The sequence below is a fragment of the Manis pentadactyla genome, chromosome 13 (assembly GCF_030020395.1).
Source record: "Manis pentadactyla isolate mManPen7 chromosome 13, mManPen7.hap1, whole genome shotgun sequence".
Taxonomy (NCBI): Eukaryota; Metazoa; Chordata; class Mammalia; order Pholidota; family Manidae; genus Manis; species Manis pentadactyla.
This window is the reverse complement of record NC_080031.1, coordinates 94,166,227-94,178,398: the sequence shown is the minus strand read 5'-3', so window position 1 is coordinate 94,178,398 and position 12,172 is coordinate 94,166,227. Positions and strand designations below refer to the sequence as shown.

The 12,172-nt window shown below is 46.9% G+C and overlaps 1 protein-coding gene across 1 annotated transcript; it reads right to left on the bottom strand.

Moving 5' to 3' along the window:
- Positions 1-202: 202 nt before the first annotated feature.
- IL4 (interleukin 4) lies at positions 203-7,737 on the bottom strand. The gene is made up of 4 exons (XM_036919207.2): positions 7,603-7,737; positions 7,281-7,328; positions 2,432-2,557; positions 203-298 (listed from the first exon to the last, which is right to left on the bottom strand). The coding sequence occupies exons 1-4, from the start codon at positions 7,735-7,737 to the stop codon at positions 203-205; spliced, it is 405 nt and encodes a 134-aa protein (XP_036775102.2).
- Between the last annotated feature and the right edge of the window lie 4,435 nt (positions 7,738-12,172).

Genomic DNA, 12,172 nt, shown 5'->3' with positions numbered 1-12,172 from the left:
TCCTGTTTTACTCCCACACCAGTTTTAGTCTCTTGGTAAATTAAATGGCATTTCCAAAAAGTTGTTTAAGTAAACATGGCCAGTGCCATTAAAGTGAAATCATGCCGTCAGATTCTACATATACTTTATTTTATAGTGTCATAAATATATAAATATTTTAAAAATAAAGGCATTAAAAACTCATAAATTAAGATATTCAGCTTCAATACTTTGAGTATTTCCTTTTCATGTTCATCTTTAGCCTTTCCAGGAAGTCTTTCAATGTGCTCTTCTTGGCCTCCTTCATAGGACAGAAGGTCTACAAAAGAAACATTTCATTAGCTTGTGTTGCTCGCTGTCTGAGTATTTGCTGAGCCGAGCCTACTGTGGCACTAGCTTGATTGGGAGCCTCACTTTGCCTCTAAGCCAGCAGGGTTTGCCTGTTTTGGGTGCAAACTTCTTACACTCCCGGTGATGCTAACGGCACCATCGCTAGCTGTCTGCCTTCAGGGGGTCACAGTCTCTGGAGAGGCGTGTCACAGCTCGGTGCTGCTCGGGGTGTAAGATGACACGGGAGGCTCCACCTGCCCAGTGCCACACTGGGCCTCTTGGTGGCCACCTGGCCGTGGAGACAGAGTCAGTGCATTTGCCCTCCTGCCCATAAACAGCAGCAGCACAGCTTGCTAGTACTTGGTTGGAAAGGACTCCAGGGACCTACGGTCAGGCTGCTGCTTCATTTGCATCTCAGCTCGGCCAATTTATTAATTGCATTGCTCAGGACCAACTGCCTCATTTATACAAGCTTCTGTTTCCTCCTCTGTAAAATGGGGATAATAGTGCCTCCTTCCTAAGATAATTAAGAGGATTTAAGAGAGAATGAGTCCATTACCTTATCTTATAAATAAGGCAAGGCTCAGTGAGTTCCTCTACTTGGCATCCTTCTTTACTACACTATTAATGAGCCCCTGTCTACTGGATGGTTCCCATTGGCACATTGTCATTCTAAATATACAGCCCGCCTTAAAAAACCTCCCTCACTCCACACCTGTACTTCAGCTCGTGTTCCATTGCTCTGCAACCTTAGAGTTTTCTATATTCCCAGCCCCTTCTTTTTCACTCCTCCCCACCCCTATATCTGGAGCCCACTTCTGTCAGGCTTTCACTCCCACATCTCCGTCGGTATCAGCATCACCAAGCCCCCCGTCACGCCAAGTCCACTGGCCGCTCTCCGTTTTCATCTCACTTGACCTTGCAGGTCTTTGACACAGCTGATCACGCCCTCCTTAACAGCTGCTTCACTGCCCAGCCAGGACTGTTGGATGTTCTACCTCACTGGCTGCTCCTTAGGCTCTTTTGCTGGACTCTCTTCTTCCTGGGCTCAGTCCTCGGATCTCTCCCTCCATGTCCTTCAGGCTTATGATGTTAAGTGACATCTGTCTGAGGACTCTTCGTTTGATACCACGAGTTCTGACCTCTCCTCTAAGCTCCGGACTTGCCCACCAATCTTCTCAACATCCCTTCGCCCTCCCTCCAGCAGGTACCTCAAACCCACTGCGCATAGAGCGTAGTCCTCCACTCAGCCTCCAGCCCTGCTTCACCCCAGTCGTGCCTGGCCTTCTGTCTCTGTAAATAGCACCAGCCATCCCCCAATGGGCTTAGGCCAGGAACCAAGAGGTACCTTGTATTCTCTCCCTTACCCCTCACAATCATGTGTCAGCAAGCCCTTCTGGCTCTATTCTTTATTATATCCCAAGCCTAACAACTTCTGCTGCTCCCATTCTGTTGATACCACCATCATCTCTAGCTTGGATTGCTGCAGTAGCCTCTCAACAGGCCTTCTCGCTTCTGTGGTTACTCCTGTTCGGTCTGTTTACTACACAGAAGCCAGAGTGATTGCTTTAAATCACGTAGTCTCTGCCCTGCTCAAAACCCTGTGGGTTTGTTCCGCCGTACTTGGGGGAGAATACAAAGGCCATGAGTGATCTGCTAAAATCTCCCTCACCCCCTCTGATCCAAGCACACTGGCCTCCTACCAGTCTTTGAACACATGAAGCTCATTTCAACCTTAGGGCCTTTGCACAGCTGTTCCCTCTGCCTGGACTGTTCTTTCCCCAGTTAGTCATGTGGCCAGCTCCCGCAATCCAAGTATCAGATGTTGTCACTGAGCATTAAATCAGCCCTTTCCCTCATGACCCTGCATTTTTTATTCCTATGTTTTTCTTCATAGCACTTACCACTACTAGGCAATACATGTTTACTACTTTCCCCACCAGAACATTCTGTGACAGCAGGACTGTATCCTTAGCGCCTGGAACAGCACCTGGCCGGCACAGAGCCTCAACAAATATTAATTGGATGAATTATTCAATGATACTACAACTCGTAAGGAGGAACACTAAGAAGTGAGAATGCTGTGTTTCCAGAGCTAAACTATCGGAGTGATGCAGCCTACCGTGTTTGCCATGCTGCTGAGGTTCCTGTCAAGTCTGCTCAGAAGTCTGCGCCAGCACTTGTGCTCTTTATAGAACTGCCGAAGCGCATTTGCAGCCCTGCAGAAGGTTTCCTTCTCGGCTGTGTTCTAGGAAAAGAAATGCAACAGAGAGCAATAAGCTAGCTCTATTTTGAACAGGAGAGAGGTTTTTCCTTCTGATTTCTTCTTTCCAGGAGGAAATGTGGAGAAGGTATATTCAGTGATGGGTCAGGTATTCAAGTATTCCTGCCATGGGAATGAAGGCCACTCATCTCAGTAAACACCCTCACCCAGTTACCTACAAATGCAACCTTTTCCTCAGAACCTCCCCATTTCTTTCCCTTTCAAGGGTTTTGCTGAAAGGGTGGGTACGTGAATAAAGTCGCTCAACTAAGTAAATGACAGAGTGGGGAATATGTCAACAACCCGTGTCTGTTTCCTTATACCATGTAGCTTAAAGAATAGCTTATTCCTTATAGAAGGTATCTACATGAGCCATATTAATTTATGCTCTTTCTCATTCCCATAAGGTTTTAAAATCCAGGCTTCCCTGGAAATCCTATAGGCTTGTTGAATGAATGATTGCCCAATATTTGGGGTGCTTTGGACAGTACTCTCCATTTAGCCCCCACCGCCACCGCATGGGAGGCAGCAGTGTGTGTGGATGCTCAGGGTCCAGGTGAGGAGGTAGATGTCTCCCCACAGAGCTTGAGGTGAATGCCAGAATCAGGGCTAGGTGCTAGTGAGGGGAACCTTCGGAGAGAGGGCATCCTTGGGATGCCGGCAGCTCCAGTGTGGGTCTGGCCCGTCTTGGGGGCGTTTAGGCCTTAGGAAAGGGAATGTGCAAGTGGGGAAACAGTTCTTGCTGGGAACCTGGGAGAGAGAATGTCTCAGAATGAGTCACGCCTGGTGTGTCCCCTCACCAGGCATGGAGCCCAGAGTGTGGTCTTGGCTTGAGCCCAGCCAGCTCAGACTGAGGCACCTCTAGCCTCTGCCAGGACATTCTTGAGTCCTTTGCCCCTCCAGGTGTGGTCCGTGAGGCAGCCACGCAGACATTCCCTGGGGGCTTGCTAGAAATGCAGCATCTTACTCCTCTCCCCTACACTCAGTGAATCAGTGTACATTAGCAAGCTCTCCAGGGGCTTTATATGAGAAGAGCTGTCCAAGCAGCTTTTTAGGTTCTTAGATATTTTTACTGATTATCAAGGTAACATAAACTTACTATATTGCTATATTCAGCAAAAATGGTTTCATTATTCCACCAGCCAGTGATAACTACTGGTAATATTTCTACTGATAACTAGTGTAAATATCTTCCTATGTTTTTAAAATACTTTAAAAAAAAATAGGCATCAATGGTTGGTACTGTTTTGTGACCTTTTTACACAATATCTAGCACAAGGATTGTCTCAAGTCATTCCGTAGTACTTGAGAACCTGGGATCGAGAGCTGCAGAGGATCCCATGGCGTATTTGTACCATAGTTGATCAATCCCCTGTCACTGCAATTTTGGCTTCTGTAAAAGCGGCAGTGGGTTATCTGTATAAATCTTTGTGTTCATCTCTTATTTCTTCAAGCTAAATTCGAGAAGTACAGTTCCTATTCGAGGCTATTTCCGAGACCCAGACTGAGGCATCAGGACCCTAAACTGAAAGATTCCCCTTCTCCCTGCGCGTCGGACATGGCCTTTGGAAGGACATGCCCTTACTGAACTGGCCGACAGCCCTCTGACGCCCTGGTTCTACTTGGAAATTTAAGAGCAGCATCAGTTTTTCTGGGCTCTGGGAGTCAAGAAACTTCCCATAAATCACCATATGTCTGAGGGCTGTGTGGGTGAGGCGAGGTGGGGAGGCCGAGAGAGCGGCAGACAGTACGTGTGTACGCAGATGTGGGCAAACACCTGTGCTGCCAGAGAGACAACAAAGGGCTCAAGAAACCCAAAAGGAGGAAAGCTCTTCTGCTGCTTTTTCCATCAAAACCTAATGAGACTTTTCTAAAACTTTGGCTTGAAGACTAGAAATTAAACTGCCTCAGTTTTGAGTATATGACTAAATGATATAGGAAAATACCCTCTAAAGATATTTTTCAAAGGACTTCCTGAAAGTAATTAGGATAAAATAGGGATTGAAAAAAGTCTGAATCAAATGGAAAAACTCAGAAGTAATTCTAAAGGCATTTTAGTTGAGGCCTTAAAGTCCGAGTTCCATGGGTACTGCAGCAGCAAGGTGGCACTGCATCCACGTGCCCGCTGTTGCCATAGCTCAGGGGGCACACTTGGACAGCCTCACAGTGCAGGACTGCTCAAGAGAAGAGACTCAAAAAGGGGGTTAAGTCCATGACAGAAAGAACACCCCGTTAATGCCCCCCATGGGAAGGTCAGCAAATGGTGGAACTCCACCTGGGACATTTCCTCTGGGGCCTGGACTCCGAGACTTCTACCTTAGCTCTTGACTCCCTTCATTTAAGGCCATAAAAATCGAGTCCTCTTTGTGTTGTATTCATTATTTCCACTTCTGCCCAAATTTAGTCAGCCAGTGTTACAGATGAGAAAAACCTTTACTTTCACTAAAAAAAAAAAAATTTGAGGACTGGCATAGAGCTGAAAAATTATGGACTTTAGCTCTCTTTGGCAGGTAGGAAGTACCTCCAGCTCACGGTCCACCCAAGAGATCCTTTGGAGACCAGCTGGGTTGCTTGCTTTCCAGGTTTCCACTTTGCTCTTCCTCAGAGCACCTTAATTTCATAGGCGCCGGGGGAGGTGTGGCCTGTGAAGCCCAGGATTTAGACCAGCACTTCTTTCCAGCAACTGCCATGAGCAGGATGCCAACTTGGAAATAATGGAACTCTTGATCCCCGAAAGAGGTAAAATGTACGCGCTGCATTTGGAAACATGTTCTTTGGGAACACAAAGTAGTAACTTCCTTTCACATAGGGTCTTTGTGGGCTTTGAAAATAACCTCTTGTTCTAAAAGATCTTAATAGATAATTAATCAGTGCTAAATCTTTGAGGAAAAAGCAGTGGAAAGATGAGATTGTCAATCCAGGAGAACCAGAAGCAGTTTTGGGGAAGGCATACAAGAAAGGGGGCAAAGGAAGGCAGTGGGGCTGGTGTCGGGAGATGCCTACTCGTGAGGGGCCCTGTGGGAGCCGGGTGTCCGGAGACCTAAGAACGGGAGGAAAGCACCTGGCCCGGCGCGCGCCTCGGCCGGGGTGCTGGGCCTTCTAGAGCTAGCCCGGAGTGGTCTCCCCCAGGCTTGGAGTCATGGAGGGTTTGCTTATTTCCAACCCCTGGCTGCTCCTCAGAATTAGTGCTTCTCTACAACCAGTTTTCACCTTTAATCCAGTTGTTTCATCTTATAATACTTTCCACTAACTCAAGAGTTGGATTCCAACCACTTTCAACATCACTTTCGTATCTTTAGCTGTGGAAACTGAGGCACATGGAGTTGTGGAGACTTGCCAAAGGCCACACACAGCTAGTTAATGGCAGTCCTAGGCTGAAGCCACAGACCGCCTCCCTTCTAGACCCTGAGCACCCCCCTGGAGCCCACCCTTGGCTGTGGTAGGAGCCTTTCAGCAGCGCGGCTGCCCTCTGGAGCCCAGAGCATCACCCAGTGACTCTTGGCTCTAATATGTATATAAAATACGAATATGTATGTTATATAATTTTTATATGTTATATATTTGTGTAAAATCTCCAAGTCCTTCCAGCCTATTGATGAACAGTCTGATACAGGATGAGCTTCTGAAGGACAAAAGTGTATATTCTGCATTTAATTTATATTATATGTGATTATGTTACAGTATTTCATCTTATTGTACATCAGACTCTTGGAATAACCTTTAATGAAACGACAGAGTCCAGATGAAATCCTGAAGAACAGTTTTTCTCATGAAGTAGTAAAACTGAGTGTTGGGGTGTGGCCCTACGCACCCTGCTAGGCTTCCCTCCTGGCCGAGTTAGCCCCTCCGTTACACTTGGAAAGCTCGCGGTTAGGAGACCACTGGGAAATTGAAGCTTTGGGTTTTTCATTTTCAGTTGTGTGTTTCCATGAAAACAGGAACTGATGTGCACAAAGCTATTGATATGGCTGTAGTCATGTGTTTGTCAGAGAAAATGCACTATCAGCTGTCAAATCTATCTCCTCCCACTAAAGATTGGGGGGCGGGGGTGAGGCGGCCTAGGAGGTGGAAAGGCAAGATGCCCAAGCAGCCAGAAGCAGGGATGTGTGGGGCCCCTTCTGGCAGGAGGGTTGTGGGCCAGCCTGGAGGGGAGGTGGCAGGACAGAGCAAGCTGAGGGTCTCTGCACAGCTGCCCCCTGAGCAGTGGGCTGGTAGGTGGCCAGGCTGCGGAAGAGGAGGGGCTCTTGGCGATGCCTTTTCTGTTGCCATAGGAAGTCTCTTAGACAAAATGAAAGCTCCCTCAACCTGTAATCTCAATATCTGCTTTTGTGAGAATGTTGGTTTTTCAGAAATGCATGGGCCAGAAAAATTCTCTCCTTCAACAAGCATTTATTGAGTATGTTCCATATTCCAGGTACTAGGCCAGGTCCGGATAAAATCCTAAAGAATTTTTGCTTTGACCATAGTCTGAATTAGGATTTCAAAACCCAAGCTTTGTATTACACATCTTCTAAGTCAAGTGAAACCAGAAACACCAAAACATATTTGAGGGTAAAGATCAGAATTCTCATGCGTTGAAAACATTTAACACCTTATAGTTCATTGGGGCCTATTTTCTATTTAAATAGTTTCTTATTCAAACACTTGCAGATAGCCCTCCTCTCTCAAGTCACCCACTTGCCACAGCAGACCGTTAGACAATTCTTACCTTTGGGGCAGCGAAGGTGTCTTCTATAGTCAGCTCCATGCATGAATCCTTGGCCCCGGCAAGAACAAGAGAGCAAGAGACACAGAGTTACCTCCAACTGTCCAGAGGGATCCTTGCCGAGCATCTCTCACTCCCAAACTGAGAAAACTTCTTACGGTCCCTCAGGAGAAAAAGACTCCAGGGAAGAAGACGCTGTTCTCCATCCTGTCACCAACCACCAAGTACCAACCTCTCTAGAAGCTGCTATGGTTCTTCTCATAGTTTAAGAACCACCCGGCATCCCCAAAACATCTGGAGAGATGGTGCCAGATAGCTTACTCACGTTTCTCGCTGTGAGGATGTTCAGTGTTCTGATGATCTCCAGTAAGGCAACATCCCTCTTGTGTCCGTGGATGAAGTTGCTGGTAAATGCTAGAAAGCAGACCAGGGTTGGAATCAGTTGGGAGGTGAGACCCATTAATAGTTTTCTATTTGCGGTGATAATGCAAGACAGTAAGTTTCCCAGGAGAAACTACCAATACCATTCTGACAAAGGTATCTCTATATATAGATATAAAATTGCTGAAACTGAGGGAAAATGAGTTTACATTGGAAATTTTCATTACACCAGGTTGTCAGTCATTTGGGGCCAATCAGCACCTCTCGTCCAGGAGAAAAAATGCCTCACAGAAACAGGTAAGATGTTCCTGTGAAATCATACCAAGAGGAAAATGAAACCTTTTTAAAAAATTAACTACAAAGTACCAGCATAGGAAATTACACCATAATTTGCTCTTCAGATTAATCTTATCAGCTTGGGGTTGCTGCCGGCTTTTGATTTGCACAGAAGGAAGAAGCCACAGGTGTCCGAGTCTGTTTAGTGCCATCCTCCTGGGGAGAGACGAAGTGATACCGAGGAAGTTGGACTTGAGTGGTGCTTCAGCCTGGCTTCTTCCTAGTATGGGAGGCGTCTTGGAAACTCTGCTTTTGTGGAAAAGCTGATCTGGGGTACCTGGGGCAAAAGGGAAGTGATGGGCACAGATTTTCTGCCATCCTGACACTCCGTCATGGTGTTCTTCCAGGTTTAGGACTTTGGCAAAAGACAGGTAACACCAGGTGAGGCTTTGTTTGGGTCACATCAGGTGCACAGGACTTTAACAATAAGGAGGCCCTAGGCAAGGTATGTCTCTCCCAAAATTCCAGGAAAGACCACTTTTTAAATGGAACTTAAATGTACCCTCAGATAATCAGGAAAGAGTCTTACCATGCTGCTTTACAGCCCGTCAGAATGCCCCACCTCCCTCCGCACTGCCTTAGTCTGATTCCTGCAGCCCTGGGAGGTCTGCGCACCCTAGCGCCTGGCTCTTCCCGAACGAGAGGATCTGGGGCATTGTATTAGGAAGGGCCTTCGACCCTATTCAGGATCCTTCCACTGGAACTGCAATGAGTTAGCCTAACTCAGTGCAGGGGCTTCTCATACCAACTACACAGATGTGGGCCAAACTTCCGGGGTGAAGGGCACAGCCTCTACAAGCCTGCCCTCACTTCAGACACTAGCTACGAATTTGGGGGTCCCCAGTCCACCCTCACTTCTGGCCAACTGGCTACAAATTTGTAAGTTCCCGTTACCCTCGCAGGTTCAGTAATTCCCTAGAATGACTCACAGAACTCAAGAAAGCCTTACACGTGAAGTTACAGTTTTTTCATAGCAAAAGGAAGTCAGTCAGACCCAGCCAAAGAAGACCCCTAGAGGGTGGGGTCTAGGAGGGTCTCAAATATGAAGCTTCTATGTCTCCTGACGAGGAGTCAAACCGGTCACCTCCCCAGCTCCTTGATGTCTGACAACACTCAAAGTACTGCCAGCCAGGGCGGTTCACCTGAGTTTGGGTGTCCAGAATTTGACCTCCCTAGGTAAGTTAATTCTTTTTTGGAGAATAGACATCATTTTGTCAACTTTATTGAGATATAATTGACATATAGCACTGTATAAATTTGAAGTGTACACGCATAATGATTATGTACCAGCATTACGATTATGTATGTTGTGAAATGATCACCACAGTACCTTAGTTACCGTCCACCATCTCATATAGATAGAACGGAAAGAAAATGTTTTTTTTCCTTGTGATTGGAGCTCTTAGGATTTACTCTCTTAATGACTTCCAAACCTACCTTAGAGCAGTGTTCACTGTGGCCCTCGTGCTGCTCGTTACATCCCCAGGACGTGTTTCTCTTAGAGCTGGTAGTCGGTGCCTTTTGACCTCCTTCTCCAGTCTCGAACCCCTCTATCATCCCCATGCCATGGTAACCCCAAATCTCATCTTTTTTACTATGAGTTTAGTGGGGGATTTTGTTTGTTTAGATTCCACATACAAATGAGATCATACAATATTTATCTTTCTATATTTGACTTATTTCACTTAACCATATTGCTTGTCCATCCACGTTGTCACAAATGGCAGATTTCCTTCTTTTTTGGGGCTGATTAATATTCCATTGTGTTTGTGTGGGTGTTTACACCTCGATTTCTTTATCCACTTATCTGTCAATAGATAGGTTGTTTCCATTGGATGTATTCCCAGAAGTAGTCCTATTTTTAATTTTTTGAGGAACCTCCACACTGTTTTCTATAGTGGCCGCACCAATTTACAATCCCACCAGTAGTGTAGGAAGGTCCCCTTTCCTCCACACCCTCACCGGCGTTTGTTATCTTCTGTCTTCCTGACGGATGTTCTGACAGGCATGATCAGGGTGATACCTCCCTGGCTTTCATTCGCATTTCCCTGATGATTAGTGATGCTGAACACGTTTCCATTTACCTGTTGGCCATTCATATATCTTTGGAAAAATGTCTTTTTAGGTCCTTTGCCCATTTTTTCCCTTAGATTATTCATTTTTTTGCTAGGGTAAATTAATTCTTCACTACTTAGTGAGAATGGCAGACTTCCTTTCTGGACAGGTGACTTCAAATCCATATTTATTATTTGGAGTGAAATGGGGCATATTGCTTTCTCAAGGAAAGGCTCGTTTAAAACAGGACTGAACTTGGGAGTACAGACACACTGGCAGGGAGTCTGGGCTACCAAGCACACCTCTCGAAGTCTTGAGGTTTGAGGATGAGCTGGGGAGGAGAGGTTGGCAGGATCCTGGAGTGTGTGAGAAACTAGAAAAGCTCTCCATGGATTCAGCAGTTGTTTTTTAGTGCCTGCCTTCTCGGAGGGTCAGACCCCAGTCTTGGAGCTCTGGGGGCAAAGACGTGAGTCAGAAAAGGAATATAATATTATAATATGGAAACCAGTAACTCAAGATTAGAGCTGCTGCTTTGTTTTGTTTTAATGGTTGGATGAGGCCAGGGAAAAAAGGATGAGCTTTCCAGCACATCGGTGAGTGACCAGAAGGCCCTCTCCGAAGGCAGGAGGAGGAAATGGGCCGTGCTTCTTGCCCTGTGGCCGCTGTAATGCGACTGGCTGGGCAGAGGCTAGGAAGACTAGGGCTTGCACTCAGGGACAGTGACAGCCGCCACCCTCAAAGGAGCCTCTTCCGTCCTGCAAGAGTTACAGGCAGCAGATACACCAGCCAGTGGAGGGTTTGGGGTTGGCGGGAACCAAAGCTCACAGGGAAGCTGAAGACCCTGCTGGATCTTGGCCGTGTCAGTCACAGGTCCCCTTCCCCTTCACCCGGGTGAGTTACGAGAACCAGTCCTGGCTCCTGGGCAGCCACAGAGCTTTCCTTTCAGGTCCTGGAACCTAACAGTTAGGAGCACTGGGTTTTGGAATTCTGCAAAGAAGCCACATGCCAACTCTATGACTGTGGGCAGGTCACTCACACAGCCTCAGTTTCCTCACCTGTGCGTGGGAATAATGTAGCTGCTTCTCATGAGATTCCTGTGAAGACCAAGTGAGAAACTCCATGGGAAATGCTCGGTGCACGTCCCCCCACAGTGTGCATCTTTCTGGAGGCCACCGTAGCGCACAGTAGGCCCAGGCAGCTCGTGTGTCTCGGCTGCTCTGCTTTCTCTCTGGGCGTGAAGTGGGGGTGAGGGGATGCCCACCTCATGAGGTGCTTCCTGAGGAAAACATAAGTTAACGTTTTTAGATTAGAGTACATAGTGGGTGTTCTGGAAGTGATGACATTATTATCATTGTTCTTCATACCTTTGGTTGGTTGAATGATTGTGGTACTTAAACTGTTAGGTGAACCTGAGCAGGGCCTGCAGAGGTTTTTCCAGTGGACATGTCCCATATGTGTCCCTCCTGGACGTGCCCCCTTGCCCCACTGCAGCCCTCTACCACTGCTATGTGTGTGGAGTCACTGCCAGACACAGATCCTGCTGTGGTAACTTATGCAGAAGGCATTGAATGCAGGAAAGTAGGTGTTTATAAAAATGTTGGGAGGGTCCCTGGAAGAAAGCCAGTGGGCCTTGGAGGGGAAGCCAGCTGGAGCACTGCAGTGCTGTGAGCGTGGGGCGGTGAGAGCTGTGGGCGGCAGTAGGGTGTCAGAGCCAAGGCGTGTGTGTTGCGGTCAGCAGGCCCTGGTAGTTCTGAGTCCCAGCTCTGCCGTTCACTCTCAGGATGACCTTGGAAAAGCTACCCTGTCAAGCCTTCTCTGTCAAACGGGGCTAATAATAGGGATGTGGAAAGATTTTAAGAGGTAATAAAGTGTTTGGGTTGGGGGCATGGGGAGCACGTGGGACAGTGACGAAGCTGAATGCCGTGAGTGGCTGACTGCTGAGGCTGGGCAGTGGATACCTGGCTGCTACTTTTGTATGGGCTTGAAATTTCCCACAGTAAAAGATTTTTAAGACTTCACATGTTTAGAAAAATTAAACATATGTTTATATCACAAAACAAATACATAAATAGTTTTCTATACCATATGTAATGTTCATGTAAGTATAGTGGATGTTATGCATG

Excerpts from the sequence above, each read along its gene's own strand:
- IL4 (XM_036919207.2), bottom strand. The coding sequence starts at position 7,737 with ATGGGTCTCACCTCCCAACTGATTCCAACCCTGGTCTGCTTTCTAGCA. Across the intron at positions 7,329-7,602 it reads ACATCCTCACAGCGAGAAAC|GATTCATGCATGGAGCTGAC; the intron begins GTGAGTAAGCTA and ends GCCGGGGCCAAG. Across the intron at positions 2,558-7,280 it reads ACACCTTCGCTGCCCCAAAG|AACACAGCCGAGAAGGAAAC; the intron begins GTAAGAATTGTC and ends TTCTTTTCCTAG.